Consider the following 23182-nt stretch of genomic DNA (forward strand, 5'->3'; position numbering starts at 1 on the left):
TATATAGGGAACTCATACAACTCAATGGGAAAAAAAACCAGCAACATGGTTTTTTAAAAATGGGCAGAGGATCTGAATAGACATTTTTCCAAAGAAGACATCCAGATGACCAACAGGTACATGAAAAGCTGCTCAATATCACTAATCATCAGGGAAATGCAAATCAAAATCACAGTGAGATATCACCTCACACCTGTTAGAATGGCTAATAAAAAAATAAGCGTTGGTGAGACTGGAGAAAAGGGAATGCTCACGCACTGTTGGCGGGAAAGTAAGACTGGTGCAGCCACTATGGAAAACAGTACGGAGTTTCCTCAAAAAATTAAAAATAGAATCACCATATGATCTAGCAATTACACTCTGGGTATTTACCTGAAGGAAACAAAAACACTAACTCGAAAAGATATGTGCACCTCCATATTTACAGCAGCATTATTTACAGTAGCCAAAACATGGAAGCAACCTGAGTGCTCATCAACAGATGAATGGATAAAGAAAACTGGCTCGCATGAGCATGTGTGTGTGCGTGCGCGTGCACGCCTGCACACTCACACACACACACACACACACAAATATTATTCAGCCATAGTGAAGAAGGAAACCTTGCCATTTGCAACAAAACAGATGGACCTTGTGGGCATTATGCTAAGTGAAATAAGTCAGACAGAGAAAGACAAATTCCACATAATTTCAATTACACGTGGAAACCGCCCCCCCAACAAAACGACAAATTCAAACTCATAGACACAAAGAACAGATTGGTGGTTGCCAGAGGTGGGGGGTGAGGGGTGGGTTTAATGGGTGAAGGGGGCCAAAAGGTACAAACTTCCAGTTACAAAATAAGTAAGTGCTGGGGATGTAATGTACAGCACGGTGCCTATAGTTAATAATACTGTATCGTATATTTGAAAGTTGCTAAGAGAGTACATCTTAAAAGTTCTCATCACAAGAAAAATATTTGGAACTGTGTGGTGACGGATGTTAACTAGACTTACTGTGGTGATCATGCCACAATGTATACAAATATTGAATTGCTGTGCTGTACACCTGAAACTAGTATGTTATGTCAACGATATCTCAATTAGAACATAAAGTGTACTACAAATTGTACATTTACTATATTTTTCACAGAAGAGAAGTGAAAAGAGGTCATGGTTTGGATTCATACAGACTTGGATTTGAAACCAGACGCTGGTTCTTAACAAGTTGAGTAACCTTCGACAATTACTTCTCCCAGCCTCAGTTTCTTCATCCGTAATGGGGGTACTAAGATTTACAAAGTAATATTTTGAGATATAATATTACAAAGTAGTATTTTGAGTAATATTTTGAGTAATATTTTGAGATATTTTGAGATATCTCAAGATATATTTTGAGATATATTTTGAGGTAGGTTCCCACTTTGTGCACTGGGGCCATAATTTTTTTTTGAATTTTATTTTATTTACTTTTTATACAGCAGGTTCTTATTAGGTATCTATTTTATACATAGTACTTTATATATGTCAATCCCAATCTCCCAATTCATCCCACGACCACCAACCTCCCAGCCACTTTCCCCCGTTGGTGTCCATACATTTGTTCTCTACATCTGTGTCTCTATTTCTGCCCTGTGAACCAGTTCATCTGTACCGGTTTTCTAGGTTCCACATATATGTGTTAATATACGATATTTGTTTTTCTCTTTCTGACTTACTTCACTCTGTATGACAGTTTCTAGATCCATCCACGTCTCTACAAATGACCCAATTTTGTTTGTTTTCATGGCTGAGTAATATTCCATTGTATATATGTACCACATCTTCTTTATCCATTCTTCTGTCGATGAGCATTTAGATTGCTTCCATGACCTGGCTACTGTAAATAGTGCTGCAATGAACATTGGGGTGTGTGTGTCTTTTTGAATTATGGTTTTCTCACGGTATATGCCCAGTAGTGGGATTGCTGGGTCATATGGTAATTCTATTAGTTTTTTAAGGAACCTCCATACTGTTCTCCATAGTGACTGTATCAATTTACATTCCCACCAACAGTGCAAGAGGGTTCCCTTTTCTCCACACCCTCTCCAGTATTTGTTGTTTGTAGATTTTCTGATGATGATCATTCTAACTGGTGTGAGGTGATACCTCATTGTAGTTTTGATTTTCATTTCTCTAATAATTAGTGATGTCGAGCAGCTTTTCACGTGCTTCTTGGTCATCTGTATGTCTTTGGAGAAATGTGTATTTAGGTCTCCTGCCCAATTTTTTTTTTTTTTTTTTTTTTGCGATATGCGGGCCTCTCACAGTTGTGGCCTCTCCCGCCGTGGAACACAGGCTCCGGATGCACAGGCTCAGCGGGCATGGCCCACGGGCCCAGCCACTCCGCGGCACGTGGGATCCTCACAGACAGGGGCACGAACCTGTGTCCCCTGCATTGGCAGGCGGACTCCCAACCACCGTGCCACCAGGGAAGCCCTCCTGCCCATTTTTTGATTGGGTTGTTTGTTCTTTTAATATTGAGCTGCTTGAACTGTTTATATATTTTTGAGAGTAATACTTTGTCCATTGATTCACTTGCAAATATTTTCTCCCATTCTGAGGGTTGTCTTTTCGTCTTGTTTATGGTTTCCTTTGCTGTACAAAAGCTTTGAAGTTTCATTAGGTCCCATTTGTTTATTTTTGTTTTTATTTCCATTACTCTAGGAGGTGGATCAAAAAAGGTCTTGCTGTGATTTATGTCAGAGTGTTCTTCCTATGTTTTCCTTGAAGAGTTTTATAGTGTCTGGCCTTACATTTAGGTCTCGAATCTATTTTGAGTTTATTTTTGTGTATGGTGTTAGGGAGTGTTCTAATTTCATTCTTTCACATGTAGCTGTCCAGTTTTCCCAGCACCACTTATTGAAGAGACTGTCTTTTCTCCATTGTATATCCTTCCCTCCTTTGTCATAGATTAGTTGACCATAGGTGCATGGGTTTATCCCTGGGCTTTCTATCCTGTTCCATTGATCTATATTTCTGTTTTTATGCCAGTACCATATTGTCTTGATTAAAGTAGCTTTGTAGTATAGTCTGAAGTCAGGGAGTCTGATTCCTCCAGCTCAGTTTTTTTCCCTCAAGACTGCTTTGGCTATTCAGGGGCTTTTTGTGTCTCCATACAAATTTTAAGATTTTTTGTTCTAGTTCTGTAAAAAATACCACTGGTAATTTGATAGGGAATGCATTGAATCTGTAGATTGCTTTGGGTAGTATAGTCACTTTCACAATATTGATTCTTCCAATCCAAGAACATGGTATATCTCTCCATCTGTTTGTGTCATCTTTGATTTCTTTCATCAGTATCTTATAGTTTTCTGAGTATAGGTCTTTTACCTCCTTAGGTAGGTTTATTCCTAGGTATTTTATTCTTTTTGTTGCAATGGTGAATGGAATTGTTTCCCTAATTTCTCTTTCTGATCTTTTGTTATTAGTGTATAGGAATGCAAGAGATTTCTGTGCATTAATTTTGTATCCTGCAACTTTACCAAATTCATTGATTAGCTGTAGTAGTTTTCTGGTGGCATCTTTAGGATTCTCTACGTATAGTATCATGTCATCTGCAAACAGTGACAGTTCTAGTTCTTCTTTTCCAATTTGTAACAGCAATCATTTTGTTATCTCTTGTTATTCTGGAGGCTGACTGGGCTCAGCTAGGTGGTTGTCACTTATCTCTCACACAATTGTAATTAGAAGGTGGCTGACTACTGAAGTCATCTTAATGCTTCCTCAGTCTCACAACTGGTGGTTGATGTTGCCTTTTGGTTGGGACCTCAGCTGGGGCTCTGGCAGAACACCTACACAGACCGCTCCTTGTGGACTGGGCTCCCTCACAGCATGGTGGCTGGGTTCCCAGCACTCTGATCCCTAAAGAGAGGGCAGAAGTGCATGGCAGTTTTAAATCTAGTCTTAGAAGTCACAGACCATAACCTCTGTCATACTTTGCTGGTCAAGGCAACCACTGAAGTCCATAAAGATTCAAGAGGAGGCTTCCCTGGTGGCGCAGTGGTTGAGAGTCTGCCTGCCGATGCAGGGGACACGGGTTCATGCCCCGGTCCGGGAAGATCCCACATGCTGCGGAGCAGCTAGGCCCGTGAGCCATGGTCGCTAAGCCTGCGCGTCCGGAGCCTGTGCTCAGCAACGGGAGAGGCCACAACAGTGAGAGGCCCGCGTACCACAAAAAAAAAAAAAAAAAAAAAGATTCAAGAGGAAGGGATATTGACTTCATTGATATGCTCAGTGGGAGGAATATCAACATTACACTGTAAGGGAAACATGTGGATGTACTGTGGCAGCCAGCTTTGGGAAATGCATTCTGCCACACACACCCTGCTTCACCTTTTTCTCCCTATTTCTTCAGCATGGGGTTGTTACAGCAGGAATTCCAGGGAAGAAAAGAATCAGGGCTGAAGCGCTCATTTTCAAAATAGACTTTTAATCCCACGGCAAATAGGATAAGCTGAAGACATTAGTGAGCCTCAGAAGTCTGATTTACAATGATGAAAGGCTTAAGACCCTTGAATGACTCAGAACCTAAAGTTCATGCCATCAGTCATAGGACTCCATGACTAGTTGGAGACAATTGAGGTAGAGGTTGGTGAGTATCCCTGAGAGGAATCCTGCCCTATGTCCAGCCACACCCCAAGCTGGCTTGGGAATTTACAAATAGAGGGAACCTGTCCTTTTTCATAGCTGGAGCCCTGAGGGATGGGAAAGCCACACAGAAGCTCCTGACTCACCACAGCACAAGGAAAGGAGGGGACAGATGTTGGTGAAGGGTTTCGGGTGACACCGATTTTTCTTCAAAGCTGCCCAATATTTCTGGGGAGGGAGGGAGAACACACCTGACCCCGTGCAGTAGTGACAGAAACGTCAGCAGCAAAGAATAGGCCTGTGTACTGACGAGCCAGTTTTCCTGATGGACAGCTGTCATGAGAGCAACTCAAAAAATCAAATCTCCACTCAGGTTTCCAGAAGTACCTCGTAAAAATGTGGTGTGATGTCTACAGTCATCGCCGCCTTCTCTCACTTACTGAAGAAGCAGACCAGAGGCAGAAGCAGAAATTAGGTTGGCGCCATTGGTTTGGACAATTCACAGTGCATTTAACGAGGAAGATTCTCCCCTACTTGGCTCCCTCTCTTTCCGCATCTCCTGCTTGAACAGACTCAAATCCAGCAATCAGTTTTGAATCCTCAGCTTTTTGCCCACCCTTCCTCCCCATCTCTCTGATTCGGTCACTTACCTGTTCATTTCACAATGTGGCATTTAGGCGTCTCCCACTTCTGACACCCCTACTGTGGACGTTATGCCTGGCTTGAGAGACTCCGGAGGGGTTTCCTTGCTTCCTGATGCTCCTCTCCGTGCTTCTGACGTATCGACACAACATCTACCTTTTCTCCCTTCTTTTCCAAAAGTCTTCAATGGCTCCCTATCACTTTCAGGATGAAAATTCCACGTTTTACTTTTGGCGCTTAGGCCCTACACAATCTAACTACCCTTAGAAACGTAACCTCCACCACATATGGTAAGAGAGGAATTTAACCTGGTTAACTCTTAACCAGGAATGCTAGTTCTGCCTCCTGGTATCAGCAGAAGAAAAGACTTCCTCTACACGTAATTAGCGGAGAGAAGCACGTAACCGTTCCGATTGCGAGTCCTTTACAAATGTTCCTGTAGAAATAGATTCTTCCATGTGATTATTGTATTGGACTAGGTTCAGTGGGACTGCGAGACCTCTAAGCTACCACTTTAAAATAACTCAGCTTGCTTCATCATAGAGCTCGGAAGACGAGATAAACTTGGTCAGGTGAATTATGATGTAAATGTAACAGTATCTGAGTTGTCCTCGCAGCGTCCCTGTCCATCCAGGACGAGGAGAGAGAGCCAGGAACATTCAGCTACTGCCATCTCATCCTTACAATTGTTCTGACTAATCAGATTACATCACTGAAGTCCAAATCACTCTGCGTTCAGCAAATTAAAATATCAGCTGAAAAATTCATAAGGCGATTATTGCTTAGAAGAAATAAAGAATTGTAGGGTTGCTATTTCCTACTGCTGGTTAGAACATTCAAAGTTCCTCAGAGGCTGGATGACAGGTCCAAAGAAAAGGCTCTTCGGCCGGTCACTTACATTTGGACACAACCCGTTAAACAGCAGCCTCATATTCTGCACGCAAAACACTCAACTCAGGGTGAAGGAAATCATTCCCCAAACGGCCTCCTCCCACATTTGCAATATTTGAGGAGAGTTCCTGAAGTCTGGACACAGTGCTGTGGAGCTGAGCCAATAAACTTCACAGCGGTTACGAAACAGCTGCAAATCCATGCTTATGTCATGCTTTGTACAAATACTATATAAAGGACACATTCAGATCAAGAGAAGAAATATGGCTTTGCTAGTGTTAAAGCAAGATGCTCGATTTCACTAGGAAGATTTAAGAAGAACCTCCAATGTTTCCTAATTATGTGGTTCTAAAATGTATAGTTAACCTGGATTACTTTTATTTTATCTTCTCCGTTTCCCCTCCTCCAAGCCAAAGAATCATTTACTTCCACCCTTTAAATTCATCACTCTAGCCATTGACAACATGGAGGGAAAAAACCCAACCACAACCCCAAACAAAAAGAATCTGTCCAAACTCTCAGAGTCTCTTCACACTGACTTTACCTGGCAAAAGACAGTGCCTTATAGTGATGAGAGATGCTGCTGTCCATAATATTGTCTGTGGTATAAAGATACTAAATTTACTGAAAAGACATTTTCTTGATTCCTTTCGAATGTCAGGCAAATGTAAGAGCCAAATTTTCTGCATAATTTTACACACGATTATAATTCTTTCCAAAATGGGAAATGGAGGTTAAGTGAACTTTTGGATCCTGTTTCACAGATCTTAGTAAATTTTATTAATCTCGAGATTCTTATTTTCATTTGCTGAAGAAAAGCAAGTTATGTAGTTATCAGAAAACATGTTTGTTTGTATAAAATGCTTTGTTCTACTGCAGTCTAAAAAAAGTGGTATTTATAGCCAAAAGCTTTCAACAAAGGATATTCCACGAGTGAGGGATGAGGTCAGGGTGTGAATGAAGGAAGAGGGACGTGAAGAGTTCGTAATTTACGTAAAAACCTTTAGTGAATAGGATCAAGCCCAGGAAGCTGCTAAAATTCCAGCTCATGGTAGCAGAGGAAGATTAGAAGCTTATTGAAAACTCAACAAATATTCTGAGCCCTGGGACTTTGAGAACTTCTAATGTAATAAAATGTGAGCACTTTCCCTCTGCCACAGATCAAATCATTGAAAGAGATCTGATCTAACAGTACACACAGTTAGCCTGAAGCATCAATTCTTGGTTGTGTATATGAAAGTTTTGACCAAAAAATGATGTTATTAACTTATTCTTTACTGTAGCCTATAGTGGTTCTTTAGTGTAATATATTTGGCATTTATGATTAAATAAAAAATATTTGGGTTATCATATTCTTATTATGATAAATATTCGACCATATTATAAATATCACCTAATAAAATGCTACATTTTCACCTTTCAACTAGCCTGGAGACATACCACTGGGTAAGAAACAGCAAGGTAATGATAAGTTTAAAAATAAGTATATTATCCTGGGTATCATTTTGTCAGTAGCTTCAGTGTAGATTACCTTGTAAAGATATTCACGAAGTGTGAAAATATCATATATCTTTGCTTCACCCTTTTTTAAAAAATCTGTCCTATTCAAATATCTGCACAACCACCAAATGCTATCAATTCTTCTCAAATTGCCTCAACATTTTTTGTTTGTTTGTTTTGGATTTTTCTTTTGTTTTTTGTTTTTTTTGTTTCCATCAAATCTGTGTCCCCTGAGAGGCAGAGAAATGTGATAGCTTCTGGGAGTCTTCCTGGCTAAACTCGTTCCTTCCAATCCATTCTATATATATGAATAGTTATTTGTAGTTTATAAAAGTAATATGCACACGTTAAGCATCAGAGGACTACAGAATGTATAATATTAAATGTGTAGTTAATGTTTTTTTAAACTATGTTTAGCTCTTGTGAGGTTACAACTGTATCTCTAAAAATTCGGCCGTTTTTATTCTTGATTTATCAACATAGTATCTATTTTCTACTATAAAAGAAATTCGACATACTTCTATTAACTTTCTCCTCTCAATTACTGTTAATATTTAAAGTTGTTCCAGTGGTTACCTTTACAACTTCAAGCAATATCCTTAAAATTTCTTGACTCATTCCAAGGAATATTACTTATTAACTCTTCATTTTATATGTTTCTTCTCAACTTTCCACTTTTATTTTTATTTATTTATTTATTTATTTATTTATTTATTTATTTATTTATTTATTTATTTATTTGCGGTACACGGGCCTCTCACTGCTGTTGCCTCTCCCGTTGCGGAGCACAGGCTCCGGACACGCAGGCTCAGTGGCCATGGCTCACGGGCCCAGCTGCTCCGCGGCATGTGGGATCTTCCCGGACCAGCGCACGAACCCGTGTCCCCTGCATCGGCAGGCGGACTCTCAACCACTGCACCACCAGGGAAGCCCTCACTTTTAATTTGCATGGTTTTACCATTATGTCTCCTTTATCGTTTATATTTACATTATGTTCTATGACTGTAGTCAAGTCTTCCTTGTTTTGACTATAGGTTGCTTCTAAACTTGAAATCTAGTAAATGGCATTTATGATTATGTAATTTCTTATTCTCTCCAAACTCAAGTGGTATTACCTTCCGCAGAGAAATAAATATGTCATTAAATCTTGAATCTTGCAGTCAAAATAATAAGATAACAAAAACATCAGGGTCAAATGAATTATCTTTTTTCACAGGCCATTAATTGTTCCAAAATATATCTCATTTTAAGACTGAACTTGAATTTTAACAGGTATGTCAAATACATAGATGTGTTATCTCTCTATATTTCTATACTGTATAGTTTATTTTTCCTAGACTTTTTTTTTTTTTTTTTTTTTGCGGTACACGGGCCTCTCACTGTTGTGGTCTCTCCCATTGCGGAGCACAGGATCCGGACGCGCAGGCTCAGAGGCCATGGCTCACGGGCCCAGCCGCTCCGCGGCATGTGGGATCTTCCTGGACCAGGGAACGAACCTGCGTCCCCTGCATCGGCAGGCGGACTCTCAACCACTGCGCCACCAGGGAAGCCCCTTTCCTAGAAATTTTAACAATTTTTTTTTTGGACAGAAGAAATATATACCATCATCTCATGATAAAAAATACTCAGATTCTAAATCTAGATATATATAATAGAATGACTTTTTTTTCTGTAAGACATTCATCATGGAACCCACTATCTAATTTGGATCAACTGATTTGATATTACTGATGGCATCCTGATATTTCTTATAATTGGACTCTTCCATTAGTTCCATAATTTTTTGGATGTTAATTTATCCTTTATTTTATTCTCTTGTATTTTCCTGGACTACATCTTCAAGTAGTTTTTTGAGAGGCTAAGAGAAGTATTCAAGGCTTTTCATGTCTGAAAATGTCTATTTGTTCTCACACTTTATTCTTAGTTGGGCTGAGTACAGAACCATGGTTTCAAAACCAATCCCCTCTGAACTTTGAACACATGGTTCCACTGTCTCCCAGTCTCCAGTATTATGTATCAAAGTTTATGCCATTCAGGTGATCACTCTTCTGTGGGTAATGCTCTCATTGTCTGACTTTTCACCCCAGAAGCTCTAAATCTCTTTTATCCTGAACTTTCACCAACACGGGTTTGGGATTTTTATATTTATTTTACTCAATGGTCAGTAGCCTCTCTTAATCTGAATCCTTATGTCTTTATTTCTTTCTCTCCAATGTCTCTACTTTTCCTTTTTTTTTTCTTAACATCTTTATTGGAGTATAATTGCTTTACAATGGTGTGTTAGTTTCTGCTTTATAACAAAGTGAATCAGTTATACATATACATATGTTCCCATATCTCTTCCCTCTTGCGTCTTCCTCCCTCCCTATCCCACCCCTCCAGGCGGTCAAAAAGCACCGAGCCGATATCCCTGTGCTATGCGGCTGCTTCCCACTAGCTATCTACCTTACCTTTGTTAGCGTATATGTGTCCATGTCTACATTTCCTTTAAGGACTCTTCTTAACCTTGAACTTCAAGATCACCTTTCCATATCACTAATACTTTTCTTACATTTTCCATCTTCTCATCTTTTGCTCTATACTCCGGAATACTCTTTAGCTACATTCAGGAAGTCTTTCTCTTGATTTTTACTTTGCAGGAACTCATGTTTTCTAACTGCTTCTTATCCATAGCTACTCTTCTTTTGAAAAGGGGGTAGTGAAGTTTAATAGATGCAATACTTTTCATACTGTCTAAGGATAGTAATTAGATTTTTTTGTTGTTTTCTTCTATCCTCAGAATTACTTTATCTGGATTATAATAATTCTGTGAATGATTTCATCTCTTCTTTTTTCATTTTTCTTTTGATTAAAAAAATTACCTAGCAATATAGTCCTATCTCTTTCTATCTTCTAGAAGTTTGTCAATTTCTGGTCCTCATTCATGTTTCCAGAATTGCCATGCTTTTATTCTTTTTAAATGTTATTTCAAATGAAGATCTGGAGAGAAGGGAAACAACCGTGTAGACTACCATCTTAAAACTAATTTTTCCATAGAGTATTGCATCATGTTCAATATTTCCTACTATCTAAAATGTAAAGTTTAAATAACAGTCTGGTATTTGGGAATTGGTGCGGTTAGAGCCCAGCTTGTCTTTCTTCTTAACCCTCCATTTATCACATTAAAGAATCAGTCATCCCCTTACCCCATTGAGAAGGGTTATGCTCTGTTCCCTGTATCTTCTGACTGTTGCCTGCAGTGTCCTTTTTCCTTTTTTTTTATTTTAATGTAATCATATTTTACAAAGGTAGGCTCAGCTCAAAGTCTGCCTCTTCTGAAGTCTTTATGAGCATCCTAAGATGGCCAACATTCTGTATTACTTAAAAACATTTGAGTTCTGTACAAATGATTGTTCTTTGAGCCAGCAATGTCAGTTTTTTCAACCAAAATTTTATCTACTATTGATATTTTTTGGACCCTAAAGTCCGAAATAATTTTACCTAAGTGGGATTAACTTTTAAAAGCAAATGTTTCATGTTTTGATATCTTACTATACAATAAAAATATCAATGTTTTGATGAGATGCAGCTTAAAAAATAGTGCGCCTGAGTTAGGCAATTTTTATTATACATTGTTTTCTTGATCAGGTGGTAAGAGTAGTTGGATATTCTTCTTTCAAGACAACTGTATAGCATTGCTACGGTGTAATTACACAATGTTCCAAGCACTCAGTTCATTTTTTTTTTTTTTTTTTTTTTGCCGTATGCGGGCCACTCACTGTTGTGGTCTCTCCCATTGCGGAGCACAGGATCCGGACGCGCAGGCTCAGCGGCCATGGCTCATGGGCCCAGCCCCTCCACGGCATGTGGGATCTTCCCGGACCGGGGTACGAACCCGGGTCCCCTGCATCGGCAGGCGGACTCTCAACCACTGTTCCACCAGTGAAGCCCATCAGTTCATATTTTTTGACAGACCAAGCAAAGTTTCTAAGCCAGGCACGGGAAAAAGATGCTAATGGTTCAATCCAGCTTATAAGCCAAAGTAATGCTGTGTGAGTGGCATTACCTCACACAAATCTGAAACATATCTCTCCCCAAGAGCAAAAGTAAAGTTAGAGACACAAGAATCCCATGAGAGAAACTCTACCAGGCAGGTATTATATAGCCTAGTCATTGCCTTGAAAAATAACAGAACACCACCTCAGCAGTTTGAAACGTCATGGTCCAGTAAAGGTTTAACACCGTATTCCAAAGCAGAAGTATGAAGTACTGGAAAATAAAAAATCCTCATGGCCTAGAATTTAGTCCTCTAGGGAGGCACTCTGAGGCTTATTCTAGCCTTGACTGTTCATGTTCCCTAATATAGTTTGATATCAACTTGATCACCTGTGATTCATTTGAAAGGATTTCTTGAAGACTCAAACATGACTAACTTTAGAACAGAGGCAAACACGTCAGTGCATGCATTTTAGGCAGAATGATATTTGAGGTAAGGGATGCTGAAAATCTGTTATCCGCAAGTCACTGGGCAACCTGATTCCAAGCCAGTTTTATAGACTATACAGAATTCAAGAAGCATATATTACGTAACTAATGTCTGGGAGAGGGGGTGGTAATTAAAATAGAATGCATCATCTGTTGCTCTTGAGAATATCACGTTTTAGAAGTTAAAAATTACATATGTGAAAAATTTGTTTAAAATCCAAGGTAATATCCAATTAGGAATTCCACAGTATAATAACTCTTCACAGGGGATGTGGAAACACACAGATAGGAGACTTCCAGCCAGGGGTATTAACCAACCAATTATGATCTATAGGTTTAAAACCTGCCGAAGTTAGTTTTTCAACAGACTCTACACATCAGACAATGGAAGGTTGGAATAATAATGGTAAGTCGACTCTAAATACTATTGTATAGATATTAACACTGTGATCATGAGTATGTGTGGCAGCATGGAAACTGCTCATGACAAAGTGAAATAAAAAGCAGTGTCCTAAAGTATGCACAAGGTATGCTTATAACTATGTCAAATTATATGAAGGGGGGCATTTGTTAGGGTAGGATCATAGGTGTTTGCTTTTCATGATTTCCACCATTATTTTCAATAGTGGACATTTTGGAAATGCCATAGAAGTAGAAGAAAATATACACGTAAGAGACATGTGAGAAGGCAGGCAGCATTTGAACTCTGGGAGATGTTTGATTAGATGACTGTAGATAATCTAACCTACCTCTCGTAAGATATATCATAAATATATAGAAGTACCAGGAAGCCTGAGACTTTGCTGTGATGGTAACTAAGCTGTTGGGATCTGTCTTTATTTCTCGAGTCAGTCCGAATGACTGTACATCTATGACACTAATAGTTGTATTTCTATGGGGGGCGTAAGCTACAATCAACATAACTGAAGTGGTAGGGGGTAGGGAGGGCAGGGAGGAGAGGTGGCACACAGGTACAACTTCTGAGATAATTGGATTAAACACACACACACACACACACACACGGAATTAAAGTCTGTGAGTACTGCTTGTGGAAATAACTTTGGATTCACACCTGCTTGCATTCGCATCTGTCTCTACCACTTACTATGTGCCTTGAACAAGCCAGTCATCTCTATGAAAACTCAATTTTCTCATTTCTAAAAAAGCAGAAACAAGGTTCACAGCGGACATATATGATAACCGAGACATTAATGTGTGAAGTTGCTAGCCGGGTGTTTGTACACAGTAGGCATTAAGTTTGTTCTCTCTCCCACACTTTTCTTTGTACACAGGACTCCAGTGTTCAGGTATCAGAGACAAAATTCAGGTAGAAATGAAGGTGACTCTCCCCTAGCAGTAGGTTGTTTTCAGATCTTGCCCCCTCCCCCATGCTTACCCTCCCATGGGCCAGCGTCCCTAGGCTATAACCAACTTGATGGCAGGATGAGGCCAGGCCAGAATTGTTTGGCCATCAAAGACCAGAGTGAGTTTCCTGGGTTAGCTCTGCTTGTATGCTGCATTTAAATTTTCTGTACTGTCTAATCTGGCTTCTAGAGATGGACGGTCCAATACAGTACCACTGGCCACATGTGGCTATTTACATTGAATTAAAATAAAATAAAATATAAAATCTTCCTTAATCACATAGCCACATCTCAAATATTCGATGGGCACATATGCCTAGGGGCTCCCCAAATAGTTGGTATAGATAGAACATTTTTATCACTGCAGAACATTTAGAACTCTGCTCTGAAGCTGTGGGGTATCAGTGGGAATAAGAAATGTCATAGGCTTCGTACTCATCATCTTTGTTCATTAATTCTTCGATTTTTTAATGACTTTCAGGCCAGAAAAATAAACTTAGAGAGTGAAGCCAGGTAGAAGAAACATATTTCCTGATTAGGGGGCCTCAATATATACAAGCATTCCAGGCACCAGCCTAGGAGACATCAATAGCATTCTTTCCACATACCACAGCCCACTTGTAAAGAAAATTGTGATAAGATATGTCAACCTCAGAGTAATTTAAGTGACACTTTTGCTAGCAAAAATGAGTATTTCTTAACCCGATCCTGGTGCTCTATGCATAAGGCAGAAATCTCCTCTAGGGATATACAATCTATGAACGGTTTGCCGAGCAGTTCGGCAGTTTTATTTCTTCACACAATGCAATGGTTGCCTGTGGCGCCACCAATGACAGGCAATACAGGTTTGTGAATGGGAGATGTGACACCAAACTACTCAATAAGCCGTTCAAAGTTTCATTCTGAACCAATCGATTGTTAATTACGGGTGGCCCCCAACAATCTATTCTGTCAGCAGGGGGCCCTCGTGTGTTAGTTACAATCCCTGTACAAATATCGAACTCATAAACCAAACAATCAAGAGCTCTTAACCCAGTCATTTGGCTCGTGCAACATTTTAAAAAGAAAGAATAAAGCATTTGCCCACTTGAAAGTAAACATATTGTCCTTGACATCAATTTCATGTTTCCCCAAAAAGGAACCCTTATAAAGTTTTCATCTACTCACTACATATGCCTTGTTTGAACTGTTGAACCCTGCTGGGGGGCAGGGGGAAGAGGCACCCTGCCTAGAAGATCAGCACAACTATAAATTCATGCCCTCCACACCTGAGTGGGTGTCAATGCTTCCAGGTCATCCTTCTGCTTCCCTACTCAGCACTCTGTCATTATTCACAAACCAGCAATTTCAATACTTTTTCAGTTTCTTCAGATCTCTGACCTTTCCACCTTCCCTCCCTCAGCAGATAGCCTTGTCCTTGACTTCAGAGGGTAATTGAAGCCATTAGACAAGAATTTAAGTTTCCTGCCCCCAAACCTACACATTTACCTGCACGGTAGTCATCTTATTCTGTTTCGGGCTTATTTAAAGCTGCCCTCTCCACGCCTCCATTTCCGCCTCACTCCTCAGCTTCCATGCTGGGTTCCACATTGGCCACGAGATTGAAATCGTCATCACCAAGATCACTAACAACCTTTTGCTTGCTAAACGAATAGGCACTTTTAGTCATTATCTTACTTAACCTCTGTGGAACATTTGGGTTTATCAATCCTTGGCTTTTGCTCAGTCTTGAAATGCTATTTTCCCTTGGCTTCCATGAGAGCATATACAACTGGTCTTTTCCCCATGTTTCTAGCTAAGCATTATCAGTCTCTCTCTCTCACTGTAGTAAAATACATATAACATAGAACTTACCATTTTAACCACTTAAGTGTAGAGTTCAGTGAAGTGGCTACTCTAGGTACCTCATATAAGTGGAATCATACAGTACTTGTTTTTTTGTGACGTTTCACCTAACATAACGTCCTCAAGGTTCATCCATGTTGTAGCATGTAGCAGAATTACTTTCCTTTTTTAAGGCTGAATAATATTCCACTGTATGTATAAACCATATTTGGTTTATCCATTCATCTGTCGATGGACATCTTGGTTGCCTTTGGCTATTGTGAATAATGCTGCTATAACCTACCCCTTAAATATTGGTGATCTTCAAGGTTCTGTTCTCCTTGGACAGTTTTACCGAGATTCACAGCTTACTGCTTACATGCTAGTGACTCCAAAAACTATACTTGTGGTTCATTTTTCCCTCTTTTGGGATTCAGATCCCAAATCTCTATATACGTACTCTTGGATGTCATGGGCACCCTCAACTCAACATATTTAATACCGAGTTTCTGATTCTTGCCATCGCACTTTCAGTGTTCCCTCAACCCTGTGTTTCCTATCTCAGTAAATACCACTAGAGCTCCCACTTACTTATATCAGGCACCTGGGCATCATCCTCTGCAAACCGCAGCACTGCCATTGGCGGAGCTCCCAGGGAAGCCCACTGAACTCCACGGTTGCCAGGTGACTACTTCTTACTTTGACATCCCTGAAGGGGGTCCCGAAGGATAATGAGTGCTTTGGCCAAAGACCCCTCTCCATTAGTCCCCTCTCTACACACCCTGTATTCCCTATAGCCCTTACCTGACTTTTCCTTCTCAGCACTGAAATAGGCTTACCACATAGCAAGCACTCAATACACGTGTTGAATGAATGAATTAGACCTTGACCTCTCCCTTACCCATGCTGGCTATTTTGCTTTCTAAACTATACTCAAACCCACCTACTTCTCTCTACCCCAGCTGCCACCATCAGCTAATCTAGATGCTCATCAACATCCTCCACTTTGTGTCTCCACTTCTAATCTTATCCCCTCCCGATCACTTTCATACAGTTGCCAGAGTGACCATCCTAAGATAAAAATGATAGAAGTTTTACTTCTCTACTTAAAACACCTCAACCATCACTTTCAGGATAACAACTCAAAGTTCTTCACTGGCCTCACAGGGCCCTTCCTGATCTGCTTGTCCATCCAACCCTCCTTTTGACTACTCCCTTGATGCTGCAGCTCGTTACTGAATGTCTTTCAATTTTGCTAAAATGTCATATGCTTCTCTTATCTTCTTTCCAGGTCTTTGAAGATGCTACTCTTTCTGCCCAAACAATCCCTCATTCCCTGCAGTCCCCCTCTCCCCAACATCTGCTAGTTCCTCCTTTTTCTTTGGGTCTTAGATGAGATGTCACTCCCTCTTGGAAGCCCCATCTGACCTCCCTGCACCAGTCGTGGCTTTGCTGTCACTGCTAGGAGGATCACAGGATGCCATGGGAGCCCCTACCATAGCCGTTAGCACCCTGTAGAGGAAGTTGCCTGTCTTATTAGTGTCCGCTATGGTGGGTCATAGCTCCATCAGTGTTGAGACCCTGACTTTCTTGCCCAAAACATACCCTCGGCACCTTGCATGGTGATGGGGCCATGGTAGAAGCTTCATATTTAATATGTAATCCTCCAAAAATAATTTGACTTGGGACATTTCAAACATCCAGAAAAGTAGAAAAAATTGTATAATAGCATAATGTACACCATACCCACCAGCTATGTTCTGTAGTTAACATTTAGCCATATTTTCTTCATCTAATCATCTTTCTCTCTTTGACAAATCATTTTGAAATAAGTCATGGAGAAAATGAATGAATTCTAAGTCTCACCAACATGTTCACAGACCATATAAAATAAGCTACTGAAGAAAAGGATAAAGAACCACAAATAAAAACCTTTAAATCTCTACTTAACTGTAGTCCAGTGAAATTCAGAAATGAGAACATTGAGCTGTGCACCAGATACTTTTTTATGAATGTACTCTCACTCCATCATTTAATTCTCCTGAGTCTCACAAGGTCACCTCATTAATAAACAAAAGGAAATCTGTCAAGAACCTGTAGCTCCAGGAGGTAAAGGAGAAAGAAAATAAACATTTGCTGAGTGCCCATAATGCATCCAACACTTAATGTTACTGCCAATTATTCTCACAACAAACTCAAGATGTAAAAACTCAGTGAGGTCAAGTTATTTGCCCAGAATCTAAGGGAGGTAAATGGCTGATGCAGGAATTTGTTCCAAGTTCCCTCTCTTTCTACCACTATTCATTACTTTTAAAATTAAAAATACTTACTTTAAAATTATTTTTTGCTGTGGTCCGAGAGAGGTAAAACACATATCGCTTCTACAGGCACAAGGAATGCTTAGGCTAACACTTTTTAGTTCTTTTTACTTCGGTGGTATAGATGAGGCAGAAGAAATGACAGCAGTGAATATGGCACAAGAGCATGTGAGAGTCAGAAGCCAGGGTTCCGGTGCCGTGGCATTGTCACCAAATATCTGACACTAGGCTAGTCACCCAACTCTCTTCACAAAGAACGTGCATCTGTCAGATGAGTGAGTTGGATTAGATTATTACTGAGGTTCCTTCCAGCTGTTAGAAAACAAAACACCCATGAAACCTTGTACTTCTTAGTGCTTTGCTTCAGTCATCAGCTGGTGAGGGCCAGGATGTAGGTCTTGCTGATCCCAGCCTTAGGCTCTGTGCATTTTCAGTTAATATGCCCACTGGGGGAACCAGCTGTAAATGTAGGCCAATTTTAATTGGAATGTTGGTCAGTACAACTAGAGTAACCTTCAAACTTCCAGAAGCAGATCTCCCACAGATTCTGACCCAATAACTGACGATGAAGACAATGCCAAAAGAGGAGCCAGGGAAAAGCTCCTCTTCAAAGAAAACCCTGGTTTCATCCCTACCTCCATGTGTATCCTCTGCTAGATAAGCCATCCCACCGATCACACTTACAATTTTATTTTTAAAGGCTGTCTACTCCACTAGAGAGTAAGCTTTGAGAGCTCTGTCTGTTCCCCTTTATATCCCGAGCTTGTAGCACAGGACTTGGCATGTAGTTGTCAATCAAGACATGCTTATGGAATGAAGGGCAAATCTCACCATCTCCAAGCATCCCAATCCAATTTACCTTCAAAGTTTGGCTCCGATGCCATTTCTACCTCCCCTCACCCCTCCCAAACGCCTTCATATTTTAACTATATTTCTCCTATGGTGTGTCTCATCTTGTGTATTTTATTACAGTTATTTACTAGGTATCTTAGCTCCCCAGTAAGGTCAAACTCAGACAGAAGCTATCTTCTGCTCACCATTAAAATCTTACAATACACAGTTCATAGTAGGCACTCAATAAATGTTTCTGGAAGGAGCACATCATTTATATATTGATACATATATGTTTACATATACACACACACACGAAGTAATTGGCGCAGTTCTTTACGTATAGAAGACATTCAATAAATATTATTGAATAAATTAAGTGCTACTTCTCACAAAGTAGTGGTGAGCCTAATACCCTCAAACTGTAAACACTTGTAAAGTACTCCAAACCTTTTAAGAAAAGATGTGGGGGCTTCCCCGGTGATACCCAGGTGGTTGGGAATCCACCTGCCAATGCAGGGGACACAGGTTCGAGCCCTGGTCCGGAAAGATCCCACATGCCACGGAGCAACAAAAGCCTGTGTGCCACAACTACTGAAGCCCGCGTGCCTAGAGCCCGTGCTCTGCAACAAGAGAAGCCGTTGCAATGAGAAGCCTGCGCACCGCAATGAAGAGTAGCCCCGGCTAACCGTAACTAGAGAAAGCCCGCACATAGAAACAAAGACCCAACGCAGCCAAAAGTAAAATAAATTAAAAAAAAAAAACATGTGGTAAACTAGATTAAAAGTCATACAAATGGTCATAGCCTTGGATAATAATCTTCTGGGATTTTGTCCTAAGGAAATAAACAAAACCAAAGAAAAAACAAACAACTAAACTGAACCAACCAAAACAATAACAAAGTCTACAAAAAATTTAGTATAGCATTTTTTAGTGAAAAATTAGAAGATATTTTATGGCACATTGATACAACATAATACTATTCTAATGATTGTTCTGATGACTCATGAAAGACGCTTGTGATTAATATCAAATAAAACACAAAATTCACATGTGCTATGTTATCCACTATAGAAAAACAGGAATACTTAAGGAAATAGCAAATATGCAAAAGAAAAAAAAAGAAAAGAAAAAAAAAGAAAGAAAAATAGTTATTTTGGGGTGGTATTGTTATGGGCGATTTTTTTCCCCTAAAGTTTCCTTTAAATTTATTATTTTTATAATAAAAATTCTGGTAGAATCAACATAAAAGTTTCCTTAATGTGGCTGTATTTCCTATAGACAGTTATTTAGTGAGGACCAAAGCATAAATTACAATGTCTGTTAATAGCTATCGCTCCAGTATTTGACACTAGGACTCAAGTGATACCTGAGTAGGGATGCTATTCTGTGTCACGAGGTACAAAGCACAGGCACGGTGTGCAGGTGCAGGAACAGATTTGGATGAGAAGAAAGCAGTTAGACCCAGCAAAGGAATCTTGGGAACCACACAACTGATGATGAAATTGCTCACTCAAGGAAACTATTAATACTAGCTTCCGAGAGGGTTAAATGAGGAGGCTGCAACCCAGAAGGGATATGAAGAGAAGGGAGAAGAATGAGGATGGCCGTCTTCTTGGTTCTCCACCATCTCCTATTTCCTTACTGTCTACTATCGCAGACAAGGCTGTACACCCTGCCAGCCAAATGCTGCTGGCTGCCTGTTTTTTGTAAATAAAGTTTTATTGGAAGCCAGCCAAACCCATTCATTTATGTTTATTATGTTTTCACGCTACAATGAATTGAATAGCTGTGACAGAGACTGTACGATCAACAAAGCAGAAAACTATTTACTATGTGGCTCTTTACAGAAAAAGAATTTGTCCCATAGCCCCATATATATAAGGAGGTTTATACACAGACACCTAATTTAGATATCAGGCCATCTTTTTCTATTACTTTTTCTTCAAACATGCCAGCTTGGAAGATAAATTATACAATCACCTTATTATCCAGACAGAATTTTGAGGGTGAAAGGGGGTGGTAAAGATGATATTCCAGGACAGCAGAAGTTAACTAGGACTGTCCTGGACACCAGATATATAGGCCCCCTCCTAGGGCACACGAGTGGGTTTCAAAGGGCACTCAGTGCCTGTCCAGGGACTGCTTTTTTTTTTTTTAATGAAGTATAGTTGATTTACAATGTTGTTTTAATTTCTGTTGTACATCAACATGATTCAATTATACATATATATATATATACACATCCTTTTTCAAAAATATTCTTTTGCATTATGGTTCATCATAGGATTTTTTTTTTTTTTTCTTTTTGCGGTACGCGGGCCTCTCACTGTTGTGGCCTCTCCTGTTTTGGAGCACAGGCTCCAGACGCGCAGGCTCAGCAGCCATGGCTCATGGGCCCAGCCGCTCCGCGGCATGTGGGATCTTCCCGGACTGGGGCACGAACCCGTGTCCCCTGCATCGGCAGGTGGACTCTCAACCACTGAGCTACCAGGGAAGCCCCATCATAGGATATTGAATATAGTTTCTCATGCTATATAGTAGGACCTTGTTTATCCATTCTGTATATAATAGCTTACATCTGCTAATCCCAACCTCCCACTCCATCCCTCCCCCAACCCCCTCCCCCTTGGCAACCACAAGTCTGTTCTCTATATCCATGAGTCTGTTTCTGTTTCATAGATAGGTTCCTTTGTGTCATATTTTAGATTCCACATATAAGTGATATCATATGGTATTCATCTTTCTCTTTCTGACTTACTTCACTTAGTATGATAATCTCTAGTTGCATCCATGTTGCTGCAAATGGCATTATTTCATTCTTTTTATGGCTGAGTAGTATTCCATTGTAAATATAATACGTACTACATCTTCTTTATCCATTCATCTGACGATGGACATTTAGGTTGTCTCCACGTCCTGGCTATTGTGAACAGTGCTGCTATGAACTTAGGGGCTCATGTATCTTTTTGAATTATAGTTTTGTCTGGAAATATGCCCAGGAGTGGGATTGCTGGATCATATGGTAATTCTGTTTTTAGTTTTCTGAGGAACCTTCATACTGTTTTCCATAGTGCAGCCACTTACATTCCCATCAACAGTGTCTGAGGGTTCTGTTCAGGGACTGCTTTTACGTGCACATGGAAAGCTCAGGCGGCTCCTCTTATTGGTTCTTCCTATTTCAATTGCCCTCAGATGCCTTTCTACTTCCCTCCCTCTGTCCCAGCTCTGTCCTAGAGCCAGTTCTGATTGTTGAAGAGGGCAGCTCTTTGGGCACCACTCAGGGTACATACAGCATCTCTACTTTCATTAGAGCAAAAGGGGCAAAGTTTACTCATCCTATTTAAATAAACCTTAATTATTTCAAATCATTACAAATAAGAATTCTGTACCTGTAAATTTCACTTGGTTTACTATCTAGGCAACTCCTTAAAATTCTACTCTTCTTTAGAATTTTCTGTTTCTCTTCTCAAATAATTCATTTAAAAATGACCATCAATCATAGCATTTATCACAAAGAGACCCCAAGACAAATATGGTCTATTACCCATTGATTTGAGCTTTTAAGACTCACCAATACTGTTTGGAGAATTATTGAAGAATGAAGTTTCTAATGTTATCCTTCCAGAATGATAAACAAAAGAAAACAACACATACCCCCCACACACCTATTTTCCCCCTAGTAAAAATTTCGATGCTGTGGGCAAAAAGTAAAACAAAAGATGTTTAGAGCACGCTTAATGAAGTCTAGGACTTTACACTTTGTGAGACTATTCTCGGTGTGAACAATAAATAGCTCAAATCTTTGAAACCTTACTGGATGGCTTTCCAAATATTGCCATCTGGTGGAATTTCAGTTAATTGTTCCTTTGTTCTAGTGAGCTCCTGGAATAGTAGGTGGAACACCAGTGGGAAACAACAGAAGGTCAAATGATTTTGTCTCAAACACAAATCCCAAACTGAAAAAATGAGGCTTCCCGAGCTTTCATCTCCTTTAAGATGCCCACCTCTACTGTAAAGCCAACAGAGCAGTTGCCTGGATTTTTAACAAATAATCCCTTCTTCATAATTAGAAATGTCATGAAGTCATTTGACTATATCTTAAATTTCTCTCACTTCACTTCTCACCAATAAGATCTCCAAAGTTCAAGTTTAACTGGCTTGAGCATTTTTAGAGGAATTGCGGATAACAGTTAATTAGCCCTTAGTACATATGGGAAATGGAATGTAGTTTGAAAAACAATGTTTTAATGAAGCATGTTTACTCGAATACTCGCTTTAACTGTATAATGGAATTTTGAAAATAAATTTGTTACAAAGGCATTAATAATACGCACTCCAATTTAATCTGTAAACAGGGAGTCATGCAACATAATTTACGTTGAAATCTTACCTTGAGCATCCAGGCTCTCTCCCTGGCTGTCGAGAAGAAATGTTCCTCTGAGAAACAGGATACTGGGATCGTAAAAATGAAAAGAAAAAAAGCATTTACTGTGCTGAAAACATCAGAGCAAAGGGTTGTTTAGTTCATTGGGTGTGGCCAGCAATGGAAGAGAAAATTAAAAAGCACACATCCAAATTCGGTTGACTTTATCATATAAGAGAGTAACTCAGCCAAACAACAGGGTTGTCAGCTACATTATTATATCAGTTCTTGGGTTGATTAATCATAGTTTGAGAGTATTTAGATAATGTCAGTCCTATGAAGAGAATTTTTTTTACCCTCCCCCCCATAGCCTCA

At 39.8% G+C, this 23182-nt stretch overlaps 1 protein-coding gene across 3 annotated transcripts in view; it reads right to left on the reverse strand.

Annotated features, from left to right (window-relative positions):
* MAPRE2 (microtubule associated protein RP/EB family member 2) overlaps positions 1-23182 on the reverse strand; it is a 162365-nt gene that overhangs the window by 112201 nt on the left and 26982 nt on the right. For 2 of the 3 annotated variants that reach the window (XM_067699342.1, XM_067699340.1), the window contains exon 2: positions 22835-22896. Coding sequence is in view for 2 of the 3 variants with exons in the window: in XM_067699340.1 (XP_067555441.1) it covers positions 22835-22896 (62 nt within the window). In the remaining variant the exon portion in view is untranslated. Of the gene's footprint in view, positions 1-5257; positions 5282-22834; positions 22897-23182 lie in introns of those variants that run through there. The other variant, XM_067699341.1, reaches the window with a different exon arrangement.

Source organism: Pseudorca crassidens, chromosome 12 (genome assembly GCF_039906515.1).
Source record: "Pseudorca crassidens isolate mPseCra1 chromosome 12, mPseCra1.hap1, whole genome shotgun sequence".
In the NCBI taxonomy this organism is placed as follows: domain Eukaryota; kingdom Metazoa; phylum Chordata; class Mammalia; order Artiodactyla; family Delphinidae; genus Pseudorca; species Pseudorca crassidens.